Consider the following 24,587-nt stretch of genomic DNA (forward strand, 5'->3'; position numbering starts at 1 on the left):
CGAGACCTTTTCCTTTTTAAAAATCTTTTATTTTGGAAAGAAAGTGTGGAGAAGGGCAGTGGGTAGGAGTCAGATACAGCTTCCACACAAGGAAGTTGAAACAGCAGTAACTGAAGAATGAGCTTCTGCACTACAGGGCTGGAGAGTTACAGAGGCACACCATAATTAATTACATTTTCTTCCCTCAACACTGGGTGATTTATGGTAGGCTGGCTGCGGGGGTTGTTACTTTGGGGCTGTCATGCACACATAACCAGGGCAACGTGAGCCAGGGAACGTAAATCCAGACATTTAGGAGGTGGCCTTAGCTTGTCTTGATGGTGGATACTCTTGGACAGAGTTGTAGAATTAGATTGTTGGTTTTGATGAGATTTGAGGCCTCTTCCAGAAGGTTCACTGTTGATCAGTGTATGTGGAGCTGTGAGTGTGTGTGATTTGACCTGGGAGCACCTGGAACTTCAATTTCACAAACCTTGGCTTTAAGTAGGTATGTGTGTATGCTTTATTTACTGAGTTTATCCATTTAAAGAATACCCAGGAAAATCTTAATGAACGTCTGGACTCAGGTCAACTTGGCTTAGGGTTTTACCTCAGAAGTGATCTACAGCAAGTACAGAACTCTGATTTCTTTGCGTATGGAAATGGAAGGAGTCAGGAGAAGAGCCAAGGGAAGAAGCTGCGCTGGAGCCATTGGGGAATATCAGGATATCCAGAGCAGCTTCAACCCCATCTGACAGCCAAGGTCAAACAGCTGTTCTGTTCTGACAACCTGAAGCTCTGAACATCCCACATTTATCTCCTAGTACAACCTAAGCACAGCTTCGTGGTCCAAATGTCCTTTGGGAAAAACCTGGACAGCATTTTTTGGGATATGTTTTCAACAAACACTCATTGCCAAGTGAAAATGGCAGCAAGAATAAGAAAGCTGAGGGTCTGTTATTTAGCCAAGATTAGGTGATCTAAGAGATTAATCCATGAGCCATCAATTAGTTCACACTTCTGGTCCATTTCTGCCCTCCCCAATAAATAAAAAAACAACAACACTTTGAAGTACTGAAAACCTTCATTGAAATACAGATTATTTTGGTGAAAGAATTAAGAAGACAGATCTAATCGAAAAGTAAATTAAAGATTTTTCAAACACAGTGGATGCTGATTGGAGCTCTAGGAACGTGCTGTGGCACATATTTCATAGGGTTTGGGGATGATATTAAATGAAATGGCAGGGCTGAGGTCCAGGTCTGAGTTGGAAACTCCAGGTGGAGGGTGGAAGTTGAACCTCTGCAGGAGACTGGTGAAGAAGAGGAAGAGCTCCATTTTGGCAAGAGTCTCTCCAGCACAGATCCTCCGCCCTGGAAGGAAATGCAGAACGACCACAAGAAAACCAGTGAGAGCTGCTTCTTCAGTATTGGAAGAAAAATACCCTTTTATCAGCTCTTACTCTTAAAAAGGTCCATGGGAATCCAGAACCTTTGAATGCCATATCCTAGGTATGAATAAATAACACAGTAGATTTTTTAAAAGTCTGTTGGGTACAAGTTATCATAAAGAGAGGAATTTTGATCTTTAGAGGCATCATACCAAAGGCAGCTGGTTTTTTCTTTTCCTTTGTCTAAATGCTTGCATTTGGAGATAAATGTATGCAAATGTATTCTGAATTCCTTAACTCCAGTATTCAATAAAATCTGAATTTTTTCTTCATATTTTTGCTCTACTTGGCTCAATTTTTGCATCCTAGACCAGCTGGTTTAGTCTAGACTTTGGGTCTATGTGTCTACTCATAGGCAATTTTTTATATAAAAATTTGTCAGCAAATTCCTTGAAGACTCACAAATGCTGGCTGGAGTGGGACTGAGAAGGAAGGTGGGGGAGATATTCTATGGATATTCAAAAGTGCTGTAAATATAAATACTTCTCAGTTTTGTCAAATCCAGCAGCTTGTAAACTGCCTTATGCATAGCATGAGGATTCAAGGCCAGAACTAACAAAAACCTGAACTAAAATTTTGTTTGAACTCCCCTGTGTGACAGAAAGTGGGAAATGAAGAGCTGTTGCATGGCTGTTATACAAAATGAGCCCTCCAGGGAAAGCCCAGACCTGACACTCTTTGGATGTGTTTTCAGCTGGGACATCTAGACTTAAATCTGGAAAAGAAGGCCTGGGAACTGGAAGTATCATACATTCTTCAACAAAAAAACACCCTGCAAAAAAACCCCCTAAAACAAACAAACCCCCCCCAAAATTACTGTGTACTGGATGCTGAGTATGACAAGAAAAAACCTGATTCAAATATCATGCAGAATTGAAAATATACAAATAGGACCAATAAAAAAAATGGAGAGTGTTGCGGATATGATAGAGAAGTTAGCCAGAGAGTGATGTATGAGAACTTAAAAAGAGCAATTACAGAGCCTGCAGAGCAGGAAAAATGCCAGAGAAGGAGCAGGGTTAGAATCTGCCATGCTTTGGCAAATGGTGCAGGTGTGTAAACTCAGGTAAGGCCGCACTCTGGGGAAGCCTCAAAGGGCAACCCCCTTCTGTCTCTTGATTTTACACAGAATTTATATGATTTTACACAGGGTTTATATGACAACTCCTCCTTGTTGTTACACTTTATGAAATCTTGACCCAGCTGACATTATTTGTGACTTTTTAAAAGGGGCATGGAAAAATGAAGCAGGAAATACAGAGAAGCACCTTTTGCTGTGTGTTTTGTGTAAATGTAAAAGAGAAAGCACCTGCTGAAAAAGGCATGAAAGCATCTTTCTTCACAAATTTCCCACTGGCATCAAGGAAGTGCTCAGGGTAGAACATGTCTGGTTTCTCCCACTGCGACTGGTCTTTCAGGACGGAAGTCAGTAAAGGGATGATGTAGGTTCCCTGCGAAATGGGACAGAGGAGTGAATCCCTGGACAAATTCAGAAAGAGGAAATATTAAAAGAAGCAATCTTGTAGGCATCTCACCTTGGGAATGAAATAGCCTTTGAGGGTGACATCTGCAGCAGTCTCATGAGGCAAATCCAGGGGCAGGATATTGGCAAACCTCTGAATTTCATGGATGACAGCATCTGTGTATGGCATCTGAGCTCGGTGCTCGATCCGTGGGGGGTTGGACCCTATCACTTGCTCTATCTCTTCTTGAACCTTTTCTGAAGAAAGAATCAACTCTAAGATAAAAGGATTCATTTGCCCCTGAGACACACTGTGCTTTAGTAATGGAAAGTATAATAGATCTGGAGTGCAAATCATAAATTCTCCAAAAATCTTTTTTTTTTTTTCCTTTCAGAAATAATGGGAGGTGAACAGGACTACAGTGTTTGATTGATTCTTTACCAACAAAAAACATAAAGACTTTTTTTCTGCCCTCTCTTCTATCTAAAGATCTTGTTCTGCCCAAGGGTTGTCTCAAAACCCCCATTAGACTCTGAACAACCCTGTACCATCATCTGGAATGGAGATGCCAGGCAAAGGGCAATTCCCTGAATCTTCTCAGGTCCCTAAAGCCTCAGTACAACTCATTTAACATCTGCACAGGCCTTTGGTTTATCAACAGTTTCTGACGGGAACCTGGGACAATTTCATTGACCAACACAGGACAGCTCTTTTCTTATTAATTAATGAGATTTGCCTGAGCAAAGGGCCTGGCCTGTATCAACTCTGTGTTGTGCTCCTGGCTGACCAGTGTGACCCTCACTGGGTCTGAACCACAGGGCACAGAGACAGTAATTGGCTGGAAATCTCAGGTTTTTGTAACTTGGCCTATTAACAGGTATGTTGATCCTCCAGGTTCCTGTTTGGTCCCTAATGCCCTAACAGTATCTACCATAAAACCACTTACTCTGGATTTCAGGGTACTTCAGCATCAGCAGCAAGCCCCAGTTTAGTGTGGTGGAAATTGTCTCAAGACCAGCAGTAAACAAATTGCTCACCAAGCTTAGCAAGTTGTCATTATGGAAATACCCACTGATAGTGGATTTCTGAAAAAAAGTGTTTGATATAAAAGGATGAAAACTTAAAGCTTTCCATGTGAAAATGAAATTTAAGTGGATAAACATTTGCTAAGAAATAAATCCTATATTTTAAAAAAGTGTGAAAGACAAGGAAAAGCTGTGGGCTTGTGCCTGGAGAAGAGTGCTGACATCTCTCTGTATTTACTGCGGCCAGCTGCAAAGAGAGCTGCTTTCCCCATGGGGAAGGTCACCCAGACATATCAGAGACCCCAAATAAGAGTCCCAATAAAGCCCAGGTAGTGATTTTGTTCTGTAATGCATTATGTTTTCAAAAGAGCCAGAAGGGCTTGGACAACAGAGAGAGAAGATAAAAAGCCTTGGTAAATATATTGATATAGTCTGAAGAAAATAAATAAGGATAAATGTTTGCTGATTAAAAGAGGCTGGAACTTCAACAGCATGAAGTATCTGTTCAACTCTGCCAATTTGTTATATGTGTTTTCTCAAAGACAGCTTCCCTAAAGAAATTTAGCTGTAACTGTAAGAACTGAAAGGTAATTGTAAATGTCTTCATAGAGCCATAAAATTTGGAATCAACAAGAAAAGATTCAGTTACCTCCTGCTGTTTAACCAGGAAAGCATCAATTAAACTTCTTTGGTCATTTTTGTCCAGGTTTTTGAGATGTTCTACAAAAGTAACTCGTACATAATCCTGGAATTCATCTCTGTTTCGGAGGAGAGGCTTGTTAGCCCTTAGGAAGAATCCAAGGTATGGGAAGATATTGTACATCTACAAGAGTGGAAGTTATGAGAGAGAATTTATCAGCCAGAGCTCTGAAAATACTACAGAAACAAATTAGCAACATTTGGTCTATTTTGCAGATACAAAGTCAAAAACTTAAGATTCATATTTTGTTCTATAGAACATGAAAAAGTGACTGGATGAATTCATGGTAGAAAATTCATCAAGGACCACTGAATAGATTTAAAAACCCCACCCCAAATCACTATTTTTCAGGAGCAGTGTAGGTGTCAGGTTCAAACAGCTTCAAGTTGCCACCAGGGAGATGGAAATGTTGGCCAGCAACTTTTATGATTGTTTTAGTCAGCTCTTCCACTAACATTTTTTCTTTTTTTTTTCAAAGCCTAGAGGAACATAAATCAATCCAATGTGTGACAGCATTGCATACAAGTATCAGAAGGTATTTTTTTACTCATTATCACTCTTCAAACTATATCATAAATATGTTTTTGAGAGACTGGGGGTTTGATTGTTGACTTCATGATTCCCAGACTGTCTCTCAAGCTTTTTTTGTCCAAGAAAGTGCTTTGTCAACCTATTATCCCTCGAAGTCTCAGATTTTCCTGTTTAATAAAAGAAACTGACTACCAGTATTGCTCTTTTCCTGTGGCATCCAGTGGAGCAGCAACATAAACATGTGAATCATTACCGTAACCAAAGGTTTCCCAGCAAGCCTCATGCTTTCATTGGTCAGATGTAGAAGTCTCACAAATCTGGAGTCTTTATAGTCAAATCGTTTTCCAAGCAACATTGCCACAATTATATTAGCAACTGCTGCATTAATTATTTTGCTGGCATCGAAGGGCTTTCCTAGACAAAGAACAAGAGAATATATTACATTGTGGCAAGAGGTGTAATTTGTAAATGTAAATTTAATATTAAATATTGATTTTTTTTGTTATGATTGACTGCTGTTATTATTTTCCAATGTCAGAATACCATACCAAGACACAGAAATGCCAGAGGAGCCAAATTCGTCAAACTGAAGTAAATTTTGTAAAAAGGTCGGAACTTGAGAAGGCTCAAAAAACCTCTGCGTATTTGGACAAAACCTTAAAGGTAGTGAGGCCCTGGCACAGGTTGCCCAGAGAAGCTGTGGCTGCCCCATCCCAGGAAATGTCCAAGGCCAGGTTGGACAGGGCTTGGAGCATCCTGGTCTAAGGGACGGTGTCCCTGGCCATGGGAAGGGGTTGGAATGAGAAGGTCTTTAAGGTCTCTTCCAACCCAAACCATTCTGTGATTCTACAGGCTTGAAGAAGGAATAATCCACCCACCTTCCTGTGAGGCGATGGTGTCCGCCAGGTGCCCATACTCCTCCACGATTCGATCCTCAATGACCTTTTTGCCCATCCCAAAGTCTCGTAAGGTTGTGAGGGTAAATCTTCTCATCACCTTCCAGTTTTCACCACGAGCAAAAATAACCCCTGAGACCAAGAGAACATTTCAGGGTGGCAGAAGATTTTAAATAATTTTGTAGGCATAGAATGGAGCTGTTTAGTAGCAGTCACTATTAAAACAAGTTAAATTGCATCTGGATGAGGAAAAACACCACTGTGCCTTAAGTACTTTTAATCCTCAGAAATAGGGTTATTACACAAGCAAAGGATAACCTATCTAAGATTTATTTAATCAAATCTTAAGAAGAATATATGTCCTAAAAGACATTTGTCACTGAAAGAAGGTGGGCATTGGAAATTCAAGTTTGGACCGCTGGTCACCATAGCTTGGAAGTGGAATCGAACAGAGATCTCTGGTGACTGCAGGAAAAACTTAAGTAGGCACAAATGTCTTTAAAATTTATATGAAGTCTTAAAACCTCCACTATCACCTTTTTTTTACTGAAATTGTTATACCATTTAACAGATGACTTCAGCTATGGGGTTTTTTTTTCAAATAAAAAACTACAATGAAAAGTAAGCTTCTATGCAATAATATGATCAAAAGATACAGCTGTTAACATTTTTCACAGAATTATTCCTGAATTTGTCCAAGGATCTTTAGAGATACAAATTTGAAACTCTCATGCTAAATTAGAATGAGGTTTGGGTCTGAAATTCTTACTTTGAAACCCAGCTCAGTAGACAGTATTTCCCTTTTAAAAATAAATCTCCAGTTCTCTATGTGTTACATGCTATCTGTTGTCACATTCTGAGTTTAAAAGCACTATTCACCACTTGAAATGATGAACAACAGTAGAATAATAATTTCAGAAAGGGTGGTTCTATGGATAAGCCAAAAAACCGCAAGTCCAGAGCCATATCATGAGACCTAGAAATGCTTCTCTGGCATGGATGCCCTGTTGTACATCCTGGAAGTGTGTCACTATCCATTATCTGTTCCTGTGGTTATTCTTAGAGTTATGGTTGTCTTGTTGCCACTGTCAGTAGTTTCAAAGTTGAATAAACGTGCTGAAATCAATGAAATGTCTCCCTATTTCCAATGCTTTTTGTGATCTCTGATCCAAAGTATTGTCCCAGCTCCTGCTTTGTCTACAGGAAAAAAACTGAGTAGGTCAAGCTGATAAGGAAAAATAAGACCAACTTACCGTTTCCCTTGGTCAAATCTTCAAAGATTGGGACTTTAGGTCTCTCTGCAAATGCATCTGCCTGGTTTACGAGAGCTTCCTTCACTGTCTCATACCCAGAAATCACTACAATTTTCCTGTGTCCCATCTGAACACTGAAGACTGGACCATATTTTTTGGACAGCTATTAGGAGAAGAGAACAGTGATTTACAACTTTTACAGCTTACAAAGAAATTCATCACCCTTTCCAGTGCTGCTTATTTTCCAGTCCTGCCTCTGGGTTACTAACATATTAGATATTTTCCTGACTACAGGGAAAGACACTTGATTTAAACAATGGTAATGTGCACATTGTGATGGATGACTAAATGGTACAGCTGGGAGAGGAGTCCACTTGTGCTAAACTGAGCAGAAGTGACATCAGCTGAAATACCAAGTCAGCAAAAGATTGCACTGACAGCTCTGTCTTCCCTCAGAAACCCTTGTAAATTCAATTTTTGACTCATGTCTTCACACTTACCTCTATACTATTGTGTTCCTTTTGTTTACAGGCTAAACCTGTTCAAACCTCTGCTATCATTAATATATAAAAGAAACCCAGTTTGTTTCCGGGCTAGGATTCAGCATTAGGTAAATTCAAACTTTTTATACATGACTACATCCAGCATGAATCTGTCTCAGAGACAATGTTGTACCTTTTTAGCTGGTACAGGTAGATTTATTTTTGTGCAACTCAGTGTTCCTGGTTCTCCTGACAACTGGCAGGGGTTTTCCTGACTGCACTTATTTTCTAGTCCATTTGCAGAGAGAAACAGAAGGCAACTATGTTTAGCATCAAGATGCCAAATGTTCACCAAGTGGTAAGCAAGTACAGCCAGCTGAAATAACAGGAGCAGTGACCCATATCTGAATTAGGCTCAAATCAGAGAATCGACCTCCAGCATTAGAGTGGAATCACTGAATTAGAGCAGACATATGTTGGTTCTGTTGGCCTGAAAACAAGTGGAACTTGCTTTTGTCAACGTGATTGGGCTGTGTTGGTGATATTCCAGATATTTCATCTAAGCAATCTTTTGATTTGTGGATGCAGCATCCATACAGGTGCAAATGTCCCTTTCAAAATCATCAGCAAGGAGGATGTGTAATTTTAATGTCTAAGCAGAAGAAACACTAAGGAAGGAGCAGGTTCATAGAATTCTTCTGACTCAAAGCACTAGAAGTAAAGAGAAAGATTTATTATTTTGGCAAAGATTGGCTGTGAATATTAAGAGTATATAGTTATATCTTCAGCTTTTGGGAAGAAAAGAGGAAAGAGAGATGAGAACGTAGATAAATCAGTGCAGGCAAGATGCTTTAGTCACAGCTCCAGGCGCATCAATCAGTGGAAGGCCACTATCAAAATTGTTCCCTCTTCAGTTGCCTTTTTAGGACTTCGACCACCTATCAAAATTGTTCCCTCTTCAGTTGCCTTTTTCTCAGAATTACCGCAAAAATAAGGTGGGCACTTGCTATTAATTTGAGAGTCGTTGAAGGCTGAAACCTAGATGCATTGAGAAAGTATTACAGCAAAAAAAACATGCTGCATTCAACATTTTCTGCTCAAATAACCATCTCCTGTCCCTTGCTAAAGGCTCATCCATGGATAAAATACATCAGGTGCAATAGGAGAAACTCTCTGACGTCTTGGACTATGGGGCTCAGTGACAGAACCAATAGAAAAGAAAATGAGTACCTGTAGATAAGTCCTGTAGGGTCTCTTCAAATCAAACAAAAGAATATTTCCAATTATAGGTAATGGTCTTGGTCCTGGAGGAAAATTCTGTCCTTGGTTGTTCCAGAAACCTGCTGTTTTCAAAATGGATAGAAAAGCCAGGATCAGCACTAAAACGGTGGAAGTGCTGCTGTTCCACAAACCTGTTGTTTTAAAAATGGATAGAAGAGCCAGGATGAACACAAAAACAATGGAATTGCTGCTCTTCCAGTCCATCTCTATTCAGCCAAGTATTTGCCACAGAAGAGAGAAGAGAAAATGTGGACTCTGGGTCTCTGTCCTCCTGCAAGAATTTCGCTCGAGACACCCTTGTGTTAGTCCATAAACCTCTTTTCTAGTGAAGGGTATGTTTTACTTGCAGTTGGTGACTTGTTCTCTTCCCCTGTCCTTCCTAATGAATCCTCAGAAGGGTACAGGAGCAGATAAATATTTGCTAACCAGTGTGTGACTGGGTGGGAGTGTAGGTGACAGGGCAAGTGTGAAAGTCCAAGAACATAAATAATTTCAGGTCATTAACCTGACATTTGCTATGAAAGCCATAAATTCTGCACGCTGTCCTGGTTACTGATTAATCATGTTTTTGTCATTAGTACAGATATCCTTGATACCCTTGAGAAATCAAAATTCCATTGCCCAGGGGAGTACTGCACACAGATTTAATTTTTTTTTAAGTGTTTAGGGGTGCCATAACTTTGATTCCATTGAATTCATTGGGAATTTCAAGTCACAGAATCACGGAATGATTGAGTTTGGAGGAGTCTCTGGAATTCATCTGGTCCAGCCTTCTGCTCAAGCTGGGCCACCAAGAGGCAGTTGCCCTAGGCTGTGCCCAGACAGGTTTTGAGTATCTCCAAGGACCTAAATAATTATATGATCCTAAGGAGGAAGACTCCACAAACTCCTGGGCAACCTGTCCCAGTGCTTAGTCACTCTCACAGTAGAGGTCTTTCCTGATGTTCAGAGAGAACCTCCTGTGTTTCAGTGTGTGTCCATGGCCTCTGGTCCTGGCACTTGGCCCACACTGAGAAGAGTCTGGCTCTGGCTTATTTGATCCTTCCCCCAGGTGTTTATACTGGTAAGATCCACCTGAGCCTTCTCTCCTCTAGGCTAAACTCCCACCTCTCTGTGTTTCCTCATATAAGAGATGTTCAGTCCCTCCAGAATCTCTGTGGCCCTTCGCTCCAGTCTGTCCATATCTCTCCTGTCTGTCCATATCTCTTTGGTACTGGGCATGCCGGAACTGGACACAGCACTGGGAAAAGATGTCCTCTGTTGGCTGAGGATAGGGGGCTGAGGTAAAGCCTGACTCAGGTGTCTCAGAGTCTAAGAGAGTGAACAGCAGAGAAGGAGGTGTTGAAAGAAGAAGCCAAGGGGAAGGCTGAACAGAAAAGTTGAGTCACAGCCCACAGAACAGTGTTTGGAAGAGTTTTCTAGTAGAAATCTAGAACACTAAATTGCATGTGGCCTTGAGGCCAGAACCTGAAGGTTGTGTGAAATGCCTCAAGGCTGAGCCCCTTGTCCTTCTCTCCCGAAAGTGTCAGGATCCCTGCAGAGACGTGATCAGAGGCAGAGGAGAGGAGGGAATGGGGGAATTCCCCAGGGAATGGGGGTGCAGAGATCTAGAGAAAAAGAGCCCTGGCACATGGCTGGGAGCCTGGGAGGGGGGGCTCCAAGCTGCTCTTGGATTGGCTCACTGTGAGCCTGCTGCTGTCCCCAGGGGCTCTGAAGGAGGGACCAGGACATTTCACCTACCTGGAAAGTGTCCTGGGAAAAGTCCAGGGCCAGTGTCCAACTATGTTCCAGTTGGCCTGATTCTACTTCACCTTCCCAGAGTGGGTAAAAAGGCACTGAAAATGTCGAGTTTTCCACATATATCTGGAATTTAACTAATAGCAAGGAACTGAGAGGAGGCTGAAAGGTGAACATTTTGCAGCAGGCTTGAGATGAACAGGAAGAGCTCTCCATTGGCAAGAGGAGACATAGTTTGCTAACATACTTTTTGAAAAGGTTGATCCCAGTAGGAGAGAAAGAAGACATCCCCAAGAAATGTCAAACAAATCCAGTTGGTCATTTGGTCATTCAATTTATGCATTTATTCAGTAGCAGATTTGAACACAAATGTTAGAAGGAATTTTGTAAGCAAATATTGAGCCAATGGCTTTCAAATAAATTTTCTTTTCAGTAATGAAATACAAAGATACTGCTCTGACAGAGGTAGGACTGAAGAACTGTAAGACAGCCTTCAAAGCTATGGTCACCCGCTGGTGTTCTGAAAAGGGCTGACAGTAAGCTTGACCTTTGGTTAGTTAAAGAAGATATCATTAAAGTTTTTATCCATTTAAATAAACCCCAACAAACCACAATACCTTATTTAAGCTTTTTTAATGTAGAAACAAGTCAAAGTGAGAACAAAGGTAAGACAGAAACAGTGTTGAGCAATTATTGGAAGGGATAAAACATTGCCAGTCTTTTATGAGACAGAAAAAAAAATGCTGATGATCTTGAACCTCAAATTTAGAATAGTTGTACTTTAACTTTTGTTTACTTTTCAGTCCCATCCTCTAAGCTCATCCTCCCCTCTGTGTCTTGCTTAACTCCTTTCTTTCCTTTCCTGCCAGTGTAAGGCTTCCTCATGGAACAAAAGACTTAGTAAAATATTTTAAGCTTAAGTCTTTTAAGTGTCCAGTCATATATTACACAGAAGTTGTAACTAATTACTAGTGAAGCTCTGCTGATTCAAGGTATTCAAAACTTTGATTAATTGGGAGATAACCAACCAGAGACAATACCCTAAGCCAGCGAACCAAATGCCACTGGCATTTGCAATGTGGAGGTGAGCAATTAGGGTAAAATACTTTTGGAAAAACAAATCGTACACTTCAAGGGCACAGTCACATGGAAAAGAAAGTAACATGTAAAGCTCTGATTAAACAAAAGTATTCATCTCCCTACTCTGTATTTTGAGTGAACCTAAGGGACTGATTTCTCTGGGGGAGGAATCTGCTAAAAAAGAAGCCAATAATGGGTACTTGGAGGATGAGGGTATGACTTACTATGGAAAGATTATAAGCAGAACTGGAGAAAAAAACTGTATAGTTCATTTTTTCCCTTTTTGATTAAAAAAAAACAACAACTCTAAATGTAATTATTGAAGTTATCATTCACCAGGGAAGGTTCAGGTTGGATGTTAGGAAAAAATTCTTCACTGGAAGAGTGGTTAAACATTGGAATAATTCCCCCAGGGAAGCAGGGGAGTCACCATCCCTGGAAGTGTTCAAGAAGTGAGTAGACACAGCACTTCTCAATGTGGTTTACTGGCTATGATGATAATCCATCCAAGGTCGGACTTGATGATTTTGGGAGTATTTTCCAACCTTAAGGATTCTACAATTCTGAAAGATTTACTGACAGTGAGTTGTACTTCCTCACTCAAGTATTCCTCTGTGGTCAGCATGCAAAACTAGTGAAATTACCTCACCCATTCAAGGTGAATGAAAGACTGCCTGAATCTCCAAGTAGGAATTTGAGGGGTGAAATTCATGTATTGAGGATAAGATTTTTACAGGCTGTCCACAGATGGAATCTTTTTCAAGTACTTCAACACTTTGTAAATCATGCACAAAATACTTCTAAAATCTTTACAAATGTGATATTTACATTGTTAAATGTCTCCTCAGTTTTTTTACAAAAATGAATGTGTGAAAGCTTTGAGAGGATAAAGGACGTCTTACAGCCAACAAGGTAGAAGAGAGTCAGTCATTGCACATCTGCAAAAGAGCTTATCTGAACTAAAGTGTGATACAACAAATGTATTTTTATTCATGGATAGAAGTCTGACATATGTAGCAGTATACAGTGGGTATAACATATGGGACATCCCTGCCTAGTATCTTTCTAAAGATTTTCAAGGAAAAATACTGCAGCAGAACTGAAAATATGTGCTATTTTATATGAGAGGAGTTTCCCCCTTAAGTCTGATAAGTAAGGCTTGAAATAAGATCCTAAAATAGAAAAAATCTTGAAAGTTCACCCACTTTGGTCTGACATCAGCAGTAGCTTTTCTGTGAATGATGGATTGAGGCTCCATGTTCCGTTTGATTTCCACTTTCCATCCATTGTCTCTCAGTGGAATATCCCGTGCATGAAGGCACCTCATGGAGTTCCTTCAGCTACTTCAATTTTTGTCTCTGAACGGAGCAGCCACTGACATCACTTCTTAGGTAGAGTTAATTTACTTTAGCTACAATTTTCTTCCTTCTGCTTTCATTTCTTCTAGGAGACAGTGACTTCAGAGTCAGTGACTCACCCCATGGAAGTTCTCTGCCGAGTCTTTTGTAGGTTGAATGTAGTTTCTTTCCAATCAGTTCCAAACAATCCGTGTTTTTCTGGAGTTGGTTTTAGTTCAGGTTCTATTTATTGACATTAACACTGCTGCAATCCACTTATTACTGTTGAATAGAATAAGACCTATTATGCAATCACCTGGTTTTCATAGCTCCTACTCAGTTCCCTTATTGTGTCCTTGAAACTAACTGAATCTATGAGAATAAATAAATAGATCTATAGCAATAATGAAGTTTTTTTACAATTTCACTTTCTTCTCCCTTTCAATAAACATGTTAACAATGACTCTTGATACTCATATTGCCTCTCATATTGCCTTATCAGTCACTGTATTCTGTGCTTTTCCATGAGAATTATTTCAACATTTTGCTTCCTGTTATAATCAGACTTCAAAATCCAGCACATTTTCTCCTCTGTCAGAGAACAAGACAACACGCTTTCTAAAAAAGTTAATCTGGGATGCTCTGGTGAAAAGTTTGTTCAAGTCCAAATAAGAAATATCAATTCATTTCTTCTTGATTACCCCTATACAGCTGAAGGATGTAACTCAGAAATCTTGCAATGAAGTATATTATCCTGTAATAACCTTGAAATCCAAAGTTTATTACAACAACTATATTGTTGTCAGTGACAACAAAAGATAAAATATATATAATTTCAAAGAGCAGTTTGGGATGTCTTTTTCTGATGAACAAATATATTAGAAGGACCTAATTTATTCACCTGAGCTTGGCATAATGACTAAGCAGTTTAAAATCAAGCTTGTTTTCTCTTACAAAAATATAGCTATCTATAGCCCTATCTTAAAAACCTGGCGTGGTTGGGACAATACTTGGGTGTTTTTTCATTGTTTCTTAGCATTAGAAACATGAAAGAGCATCATTAGGACAAATATTGCAGATTAACTATTTTTCTACATGGCAACTTCAAGTCTGCTCTGCTCGTCATGGTTATAGAATATTCTACTCTATATATATAGAATATATATATTCTATATATATTTTATTATATATCTGTTTATTATCATGGACACAGCCTGACATGGACCATCAATTCTGGATACTGAGGGATGAGCTCAGGATTTTATTCATAAAAGAAGGAGTTTAATTCATTAAAAAAACTAATAAAATTTCCTTTTGACTTCACATTTTATTTACAAGGAATGTATATCATATAGGCTTCTTGCCTTGTTTTTTGGGTTTGTTCTGGCATAAAGGATAAAATTCAGGTTGCCTAAATTAAGAATATGTCATCAGTCTCTGATAAGGAAGAGGATACCTGATACAGTGAGCATGTAAGAGAGAGACAAAAGCCTCTACTGTGATACCAATTTGTTGTCTCTCTTTCTGCTTTTTGTTCAAGGTGAGTCCAATGAAAAAGGCATGATTACCTAAGAAGTCCAAAAAAGATCCTGGAGGTGGCCTTGATAATTTCACAGCCTGAGGTAGAGCAGCATTTTTGAATTTTGAAGAGGCAGATTTTCTGACTCATGTGTGCAAACCACAAAGGCCAGGAGAGTGGGGCTGCAGTGTCTGTACATTCTCCAACATAACGAAAATGAACTGAGGTTGTGTCTTACCTCCCAATAAACAGAGTCATCAAAGCAGTTCTGGTCAGATACTTGTCCCAAGAAGGGCAGCTTTAGAATAGCACCTGCAGGAAAACCAGCATCAGAGGTCAAAAAAATGAAGAAAATGACCAAATAAATGTCCCTCAGATGTTCCCTGGGCAGCCAGCTAAGTTTTCTAATTCATTTCCTCATCTACAGAAATGCCCAACCATTCTGGGGCATTAGGTCATTCATTCTGAGAGGTGATGCAGATTTCTTCATATAAACATAAATAAGAGCATAAATAAGAGCTTGTTTTTAATTGACCAGACTTCAGACCAAAATTTTCTATTTCAGCCTGATTTTTTTGTTTGTTTGTTTGTAAGTATTCACAAACACATGGAAACATGTGACACCTCATCGAGTATGTCTTGATCTCAAGCTATTTTCTGTTCAGAATTTTAAGTGTCGGAATCTAGAGAAGAATTTCATCCAGAACAACGCCTTATTATTCCTATAAATATAAAACTCAGCATCTTTGGAGCATGCATTCAGTAAAATATCTAGAATCACAGAATCATGGAAACATGTAGGTTGGAAAAGACCTCCAAGATCATTAGGTCCAATCCTAGACCAAGCACCATCTTGTCAACCTGACCAGAGCACTGAGTGCCACATCCAGTCGTTCCTTGGACACCTCCAGGGATGGGGACTCCACCACCTCCCTGGGAAGCCTCTTCCAGCGCCTGACAACCCTTTCAATGAAGAAATTCTTCCTGATGAACCTGAACTTCATTTGAAGACAAAAACATTGGAAAACTACTTTTCCATATTTGAGTTTCTGCCATCATGCCATCACCCATTATTTCAATTTTGTATTATTCACATGAAATTGTTGATACATTTAAGTTCTTCATGGAGAAACCTCTAAATTCACAGGTGTTTTTAGTCACTATATGCATCATACTGACCTGTCAGTGCTCCTCCCACCAGTGCAATTCCAAGTGTACTGCCCAGGGCAGCAGCCTGCATGCTAGGAGTAAGCAAGTGACCATTCCTGAAAAGGGTAGAAAACCAAAACATTGCCTATCAAAAAACTGTTACACTTTGAGACTGATGATCAGTCTTATGACGTAGTACTTGCTGCATGCTGGACAAGGTGACTCATAGGAAAATATCCTAGAGTCTTTAAGGTTGGAAAAGATCTCCTAGATCATCGAGTCCAACAAATCCTGCCATTGCTACGTACAAGGCAGAACTCATGACTTTAATTTAGCTTTGTTTTAGGCTACAGATGAAAAGAAGTTCTTTGAGAAGGTTATTAACGTCCCGCAAGCCATTAAAGAATACTCCCTGTTGTCAAAAAGACCAGCATTTCATCTTTTTTGGAGTTTTATGAGATAGTGGAAAAAAACCACTTTGCTTTTTTTTTTGGAATTCTTACAATTACCAGCAGTGTAATTGTAGAGTCGTAATAACGATTTTTCTATGTTTGAATGGTCCAGTGTACTGCTTCTTTATGATGTTTTAATTTATTTATTTTTAGTTGAGCTTTTAATCTGTAAGAAGCTTGTCATTTAAACAGCGTGTTAAAGGCAGGAGATCCAGAAGAATCCAAATTAAATGAGAAAACAATGCCTGACATCAAATCAAAGATGCATTTCTGAAAAAAGATCATAATTAGATCCAAAGAAGGTAGCAAATTAGGATAGACATTCAAAAAATAAAAAAACTTCTCTCTCTCTTCTCTATATAACTCACCTAATTTCCCTTTTTGCCGCAGTTACTATGATGCCAGCAATACCTCCCAGAATTCCAGGTAAACCATGTAAATTATGAACTCCACAAGTGTCCTGAATTTTCAGCTTGGATGCCAACACAGGCTGCAATGAGGGGAAATAGGAAGTTTATAGTGAGTTTATAGTCTTTCATGACCTCTAGATTGAGAAAGAGCAGAAGTACAAGAATCAAATGATTATTAAAAGTCACCATTACCTGGAGTTTACTGTATCTATCCTCCCTTTGTAGCAAACCAAGGGAGCTCCAGGAAAGCCAGAGAGAAACAAGAAATGGGAGCAGAGCTGGGTCCCCAATACTTACAGTCAGGAACTGGAATCCAAGGACAGATACAATTCCAGCAATGACCCCAATGAACATGGCAGAAAAAGGGTGGATTTCCAGGTCAGCACAGGTACCCACTGCTACTCCTCCTGCCAGGGTGGCATTTTGAACGAGAACCTACAAAGGGGACATGGAGGAGGAGGTGACACATGAGGAACAGATGTTTGTTTTAGGGCTGAGTGCATCTGAAGGCTCTCTTGCACATGCTGGGCTCAGACAAATGACTGCAGCAGCTGGAAAGAAGTGGGTGAAAACAGGGCTGGATTTGAGGGCAAGGAGGTGGAAGGTTGTCAGCCTGGCAGCCCCAAGCTGGTTTGGTTTTGCCTGCTGTGCAGCTGCACTGTGAGATTGCCAGGGAACAAGTCATTGCCTTGAGAGACCTATTTTGGCTCTCGTAATAAGGAAGCTCACGTGGGACCACCTTTGGAATAAGATCCAAAAGTCCGCCTGAACACTGGACTAATGTTGCTATGGTCCAGCAGGTTCTGTGGACAAGAGAGAATCATCACAGAATCACTAAGGCTGGAAGAGACCTTTAAGATTAGTAAGTCCAACCATCAAACCAGCATCACCACCATGTTCCCTGGACAGTCTACTACACTGCTTTCCAACCCTTTCTGTGAAGAAATTTCCCCTAATATCCAGTCTAAACCTGCCCTGATGCAACTTGAGGCTGTTTTCTCTCATCCTGCCACTTGTTATTTTAAGAAGGGAACAACCCCCACTGGTTCCATCCTCCTCACTCAGGGAGTTTTAGAGAGTGAGAAGATCCTTCCGGAGCCTCCTTTTCTCCAGACTGAGTCCCCCCAGCTCCCTCAGCCACGTCTCATCAGACCCTATAGCTTTTACAAGTGTAATAGCTCTAGTATGAGCAAAGGCTCCAGATAGCCTGGACAGATAGATAGACACTGGGAATCTGCCTAGTCATCCTTATTACAGAGGGTTGACTCAATTTAACGGGGGTTAAGATGTGATTCTTACCATACTGAATTTGCCTCTTTTATCCACCAAGCTGGAGAGGGCAAATGTTACGATGGTACAGGCAGCCAAGGAGTAGTAAGTGTTGATAATGGCTGTTGTCCGGGCTTTCACGCCAGTTGCAATGGCAGAGTTGAAACTGGGCCAAAAAAGCCAAAGGAACAGGGTACCTGGATGAATAGAAGTCAAAACAAAGCAAAAGCTGTTTAGTTACAAGTGCCAACACAACAGAGTGAGCTACAAGAAATGAGGGCAATGATTAATAAGAAACAGGGAATAGCCAAAATTCTGGAAGAAATAATAGAATATGCAGAAGTTTTTGACAGTGGCAGCTGGGATTTTGACACATGGTCTCTGTCAAATTTTGCTAGAAGGCTTTAATGACCCCTTGTCATGCCTGACTGACTGACAGAGCTCACCACCACTCTGAAACCCCAGCCCGAATAGGAGGCATAGGCAACACAGTTCACATGCAAATCCTTTATCATCTATCAATAAAACTGAAAGTTTTAGCTGGTGAATTGGTCTATGAACAGTTCTCATGGACAGGTAGATATATAGTTTCCAACATTCATTACCATGACAGGCACAGCTCAATCCTTTTAATTATGGCCAATTCCTTTGGAAATTTACAGAAAGGCAGAAGATTTAACAGAAAGAAAGTCAGCACTAATGCACAAAGAAAACACATCTTTAATTTGATGTTTCTTTTCTTTGAACCACGGAAAAACTGTAAAAATATGTACGCCACTGAAAACACGGTGCATGCATCAGACTAAAAGGAATTTGCCTGCAGAAGTGTACTTAGGAAAATGGATGTAGCATAATAATAGGTAATCAGTAAAAAATAGAGATGGAAGAGGAATGAACAGCTGATCAGCACTCGATGTTACTTCACTTACCAATCATGGCAAACATGTCTGAATGATAGGTGGATTCATCATTTTCATGTTTTCTTGTCAGACCAGGACGGTACAAGATGAAAGCTGCAGCCAGACCAAAATAAGCTCCAAAAGCATGGATAGTCATCGAAGCTCCAACATCTGTGGCCTGCAATAGGGACCCAAAATCATGCCACAGATTTTATACAGCAGAAAGACAGGGGTCTGATGCACAAGAAGTCTGGAGGATTTAATGGTTTATTTTCTATGGTAGAACCTAGAGCTTAGCATATGCAAACTGGAAGTATTACAAAGTGAAAGCATTTGTTATAAAGAGAAAAGAGTGATTGCTAAATAGTTGTACCTCTAATACTTCAGTAACTAGATGTTCATTGCATGCAAAGATGGTGATCTCCAGAAGTGTCAGGATCAGCATCTGAACGGGACTTGTTTTCCCCAGGAGTGCTCCAAATGAAATCAAAGCAGTTGCTGTACTGAAGTCTGCATTTATCATGCTGAAGTTAAGAAAAAGAAAAAAACCAAAACAAAACACATGAACAAAACCAAAATTAGTTTGAAAGCTGTAATATCCAATGTGCCATTAAAATGATATCATTAAAATAATAGAGCTTTAACTCTTCAGATACAAAATTATCAATCTCCTCTTTGTGGACAAAAATTAAATCAAAGCTTTCCAGACAGATCTTGTATGGATCTTACCAGCTACTGAAGAGTAAGTGTAGAAGGTTTCCTCCCACTTATACCATCCATGTGTTTAACTGGTTGAAATTATAGTGAAAAGGCAGATGAGAAGTGTGGTGGGACATGCAGGGATATCATGGAATCACAGAATCACTTAGGTTGGAAAAGATCTCTAAGACCATTGAATCCAACTGTTCACCCAGCACTGCCAAATCCACCACTAAACCATGACCCCCAGTGCCATATCTGCATGTTTTTTTAATCACTTCCAGGGATGGTGACTCCACAGCTTCCCTGGGCAGCCTGTTCCAATGCTTGACCACCCTTTCTGTGAAGACATTTTTCCTAATATCCAATCTAAACCTCCCCTGGTGTGATTTCTTCTTGTCCCTTCAGGCCATTTCTTCTTGTCCTGTTGCTTGTTTTTTGGGAGCAGAGCCCAATCCCTATCTGGCTGCACGCTCCTGTCAGGGAGTTGTGCAGAGCCAGAAGGTCCCCCTTGACCCCCCCTTTCTCCAGGCTGAGCCCCTCCAGCTCCCTCAGCTGCTCCTCATCAGACTTGTGCCCCAGACCCTTCCCCATCTCCTTTGTCCTTCTCTGGACATGCTCCAGCCCCTCAATTTCCGTCCCTGACTGCCACCTAGGCTTCAAAGATGACAGCGAGCTCTTTGGTCAGATGCTTTATGTAATCCTGGAAGCCTTGCACAAGTTTCTGTCTCTGTGCATCATCTTTGCGTGAGCTGTCAGGCAGGAGCAGTGTTAGTATATTTTGGGGAATAGCAAAGGTAAATAAAACCTCAAATTCATCAAAAACGTGGAGCACAGAGAGGCACTAACCTGTGGGTCCCTCTACACATGCCTGCCTGTAACCATTAGGGAGCTACTTATATTGCTCCTGCTTTCCCCTCAGTAATGTTTGGATGCTGTTCCTTTCAAAATTGCCTACAAGTTGTCTTGGAAAACAGAACTGCAGATGTGGAAAACATTCTGAAACCTTGGTAGAGGCAGGATGGGTGAATAGGAGGGGCATTAAATGTGCTTAGAGACATTTCCCATGAGGTTTCTTATTCTGTGATCGGTGTTCAGACCCTGCTGGAGTATGACGCTCATGAAAATCATTCCTCAAGAAGTAAAAGAAAACCTCATGAGTGGATAGACATGCTTCTCCAGCCTTTCATCTGTGCTCCCATGTGTCACAGAAAGAGATCCTTCCGTGCCTGCTGGATGCAGGACGTGCTGTGCTACTGCTGGAAATCTTCCAGCTTCCACAGCTTCAGAGATTCAAAGCAATCTCTCTACAGGACCCACACCTCCCACACATAATATAGCACCTCACATTTCATCACAAGCTTTGGTTGCCTTGGCCCAGTGCACCAGGAGTGGCCCCTTCAGAGGTGAAGGGCAGAAGGATGTGGAGAGGTGGACAATAAGGCTTAATGAAACTTAGGTAAAGTCTGACCCCATAGATGTTGTGGCTTATGGCTTCTCCTGATATCTTTAGGCATAGAAATATCAAGTTTTGTAAATTCACATATACCTTTTGATGTCAACAATAATCTTCCCTTCATTCATGTGCCAAAATCCTTGCATCAAAATTCCCCACTGGAGACCAAAGGCAGCAATGAGCATGTTGAAACCAACACTACTGAATCCATATTTCTTCAGAAAGGTCATCAGGAAACCAAATCCAACAAATATCATCACATGGACATCCTGAAAGTCTGAAGGGAAAACACATCTATGTAGTGACTGTGAAGAGAGACTGTGAAGGGTAAAAAGCCAGGGACAAAGGAGGAGTGAATAGAAAAGAGTTCCAAACTCCAGTCATGGATGCGTTCCATTCTTCCCACTTCATGACCAGTCTACCAGTTGAAGACTTGAGTGTCTGGAAAATGCCACACTAATTATTGATTATATTGATGCCTATATCATTATGGAAAACCACTGGATCTCTATACTCATAAATTTAATGTGTCTGGCACTGAACTCTCTTTGTGAAGCTGCCTGGAACATGCCCACAGCTTCACATCCTTACAGAAAAGTTATGTTTCCTTTTCAATAAAGGTGGTTGGAGCCAGTGTGTTCTGGCTAACTCAGAAATTGTACATGGGATTTGTTTGGGTGAGTGTTAGGTGTCCCAGTGCAAAGGAATGCTTGTCATCCCTAAAAATTACTGTACAAGACATTGATCTTTGTACATGGATAAAAGAAAAATTAATTTTAAGACAAAGCTTAAACTAAAAAATTAATATAAATAATCAGCATACAATTAGTCTTCATTCAAATATTTGATTGTTTTTCGAAATACGAATTTTGTTAAAATATGGCGAGTTCTTTTTCTACTTTTTTAAGTTATTACTTTTAATTTTCTTTTTAATTCTTTTAATCCAAACTGAATCTGTCACCATAACATGGATACTTGATATTTTAAAATATACTTTTTACTTTTAAGCCTTATGTGATTTAATTGACTCTAAACCAGACAGGTTTGAGTCCTGTAGTTGCAACTTTTTGTCCAATTCTACTGTTATTAAGAACCTCCAGTACAATGACACCATTAAAAAAATATTTCATGCCAATAAGTTGGAAAAACTTGAGCTGGTTAGTATAATATTTGACTTGAAGTTACAGTTCCCATTACTTGAAGCATTCCTCAGTTTTGCATTACCAGGCTTAGCCAAAAGAGGGCCCAGAAGTCTAAGAAGTTACTGGGGATTCCTAATAAACTGTTTTATACTTGCAGTGTCATCTTCCAGCCCTGACCTAGCACTGAAATATGCAGTAAAAGCCTTTACTTTTCATTTAAGAAACAGCATCGTTGGTTGGCTTGGAATGAGATGAAAAACTTTAAGGTCCCTTCCAACCCAGACCGTTCTACGATTCTACAGAAATGCAGGTGGTTCACAAACATCTCCAACCTTTTTGCTTCCTCTTCAGGCTGGACTTTTTAAAGCTCTCTGGACTTATTTACACAAATGATTAAATGTCCTGGTTAAAACTATGTTAATTCGTGGGTGTTGAGGACAAATTCCTTCTAGTTTAGCCTGTACCTTGACCTCCAACTACCTCTCATGCATTACTTTAAAGAAGACTAGGTCTGGAATGGCTCTAAATGAGGAAGAAAACAGCATGATTTGAACGGAACTGGTTCAATAACCAGCTGTTTTTGACAAAGCATAGCATTTCTATTCTGTGAGACAGGAAAAGAAGGATTGGGAAAAACGTGCCAGTGGATCCTGAACAAAGCCACTGCCCAGAATTCTGCAAGGCTGGCCCACTGCAAGGTGGCTAGTCTGACACAAAGACGCTTGTGGCACACACTAAGACTGATTTTGCATGGTCTAAAGTAGTAGACCACAGAACCCTGAGAGGGATGCATAAGTTTTCCTAAGCCATGAGTCGTGGATGCTCACAGGACAATGCACACAGGATGGCAATACTAAAGAAATCCTCTTGTAGTGCTCTAGGAACCATCACACCCCCTTGTTCTCCCATTACAGTGGCACAACACACCTGAAATTGTCCATCCAATTTGACGTGCCTGTACTGGCATCACCAGAAAGAGATGTAATGCAAAGCTATGCTTTGGGAATGATGTCAGCTTCGCCTTCCTTACCTGAGTGCAAAGCTATGCTGATCCTCCACTATTATTTTAATTTCTCTTCTGTTCAAAACCACTGAAGCAGCTAGCAGTCATGGTGCTGAAGTGTCTAAGGCATACAAAATCAGGCCCTGCACTGCAGTCCTGAGAATATAAATTAGCTCTTAGATGAAACAACTAAATCTCTGAGGTAGAGATGGGTTAACATCCTAAAGCATAGCGTGGGAAGCAGTTTGAACCCATCATTTTGGGGACTCAGGGGGAGTCCTGGCTCAAGATATTTACTAATACACCTATACAACCACAGCATTAAATTTCTGCCAAGTCCTTAGGCAAACTGTGCTTTTGTTGCACTTCATACAGGTAAATTTGAGAGTAAGGGGTCCTAAAAGGGAAAATACAGGTGTTGTGAAAATCTGCTTTTATTCCCATTCTTTATTGGGAATGACCTCTGTCAGGTCAGCATCTAAAAGTTCAGCATGATATCGGTGTTGGCTTAATTCATGTCTCTACTGGTAATCTGAGCAGCCTGGCCTAAAGAAGTACAAGTTCTCTCTTAAAACACTGTTCCCACCTTAAGAGCAGTCCCTTATCCATGCTATGCCTGGAGCCCTGCCTAGGAGGAGGTCAAGGGGCTGGTTTGCATGAGCCCAAAGCATTCTAGAAGGTTGCTCAGAGGTCAATAGTGTGGGCAGCTGAGGGACAAGTGTGCAGGAATAACAGAGTCATACACTGCCTGTGCAGGAGGCATGGGAGACAACAGGAAACTCCTCCAACACTTTTTAGACACTGATAATAGTGAAGAAATAAGCATAGGTGATCTCTAACTGGGTAAGTTACATTTAGAGATCTATATTGTAGTGTTAGTACAATTTTCTGTGCTGCCAAGTTATTAGTGTGGGTTTTTTTGCACAGCTTTTGTCTAGACCAAACTATCACCTCCTGGGTGATAGTGAACCAAGAGTAATTCCCAATACACTGTCTAGATAAGGGCACCTAATTTAGGAACTTGGATAGTTCAATACAATTGGGATGGTTTAATATGATACCAGCTAAGAGAGCTGCATTTGTTCAGCCTGGGGAGACCTTAAAGCGCCTTCTAGCACTTATAGGGGGCTTATAAAAAAGTGGAAGAGTGACTTATTGAATGGGCAGATAATAATAGGACAAGAGGGAGCAGTTTTAAATTTAAAAAATGAGAGATTTAGATTGAATATTAAGAATAAGTTCTTTGCTGTGAGAGGGCTGAGGTTCTGGTAATCTGCTGAGGCTGCCCAGAGAAGCTGTGGCTGCCTCATCTCTGGGAGTGTTTAAATAGATGATCTTTAAGGGCCTTTCCAAACCGAACTATTCTGTGGTTCAA

General features: G+C 40.4%; 2 protein-coding genes across 2 annotated transcripts in view; both read right to left on the reverse strand.

The window, feature by feature from the left end:
- Positions 1-319: 319 nt before the first annotated feature.
- Positions 320-9,264, reverse strand: LOC103622828 (cytochrome P450 2K1). Its single transcript, XM_008641839.2, has 9 exons — positions 9,010-9,264; positions 7,298-7,460; positions 6,027-6,176; positions 5,402-5,562; positions 4,567-4,740; positions 3,839-3,977; positions 2,965-3,149; positions 2,739-2,880; positions 320-1,352 (listed from the first exon to the last, which is right to left on the reverse strand). Exons 1-9 carry the CDS (start codon positions 9,262-9,264, stop codon positions 1,165-1,167), a joined length of 1,557 nt encoding a protein of 518 aa, XP_008640061.1. The 3' UTR covers positions 320-1,164.
- A 5,149-nt stretch (positions 9,265-14,413) lies between these two features.
- Positions 14,414-24,587, reverse strand: part of RHAG (Rh-associated glycoprotein) — an 11,622-nt gene continuing 1,448 nt past the window's right edge. The window contains exons 2-9 of the mRNA XM_017744962.1: positions 21,161-21,344; positions 19,286-19,436; positions 18,943-19,090; positions 18,044-18,210; positions 17,042-17,179; positions 16,703-16,824; positions 15,913-15,998; positions 14,414-15,045 (exon numbers count right to left, since the gene is read on the reverse strand). Coding sequence (XP_017600451.1) covers positions 14,825-15,045; positions 15,913-15,998; positions 16,703-16,824; positions 17,042-17,179; positions 18,044-18,210; positions 18,943-19,090; positions 19,286-19,436; positions 21,161-21,344 — 1,217 coding nt within the window. The 3' untranslated portion in view covers positions 14,414-14,824. The remainder of the gene's footprint in view (positions 15,046-15,912; positions 15,999-16,702; positions 16,825-17,041; positions 17,180-18,043; positions 18,211-18,942; positions 19,091-19,285; positions 19,437-21,160; positions 21,345-24,587) is intronic.

Source organism: Corvus brachyrhynchos, unplaced genomic scaffold (assembly GCF_000691975.1).
Source record: "Corvus brachyrhynchos isolate BGI_N302 unplaced genomic scaffold, ASM69197v1 scaffold116, whole genome shotgun sequence".
Classification (NCBI taxonomy): domain Eukaryota; kingdom Metazoa; phylum Chordata; class Aves; order Passeriformes; family Corvidae; genus Corvus; species Corvus brachyrhynchos.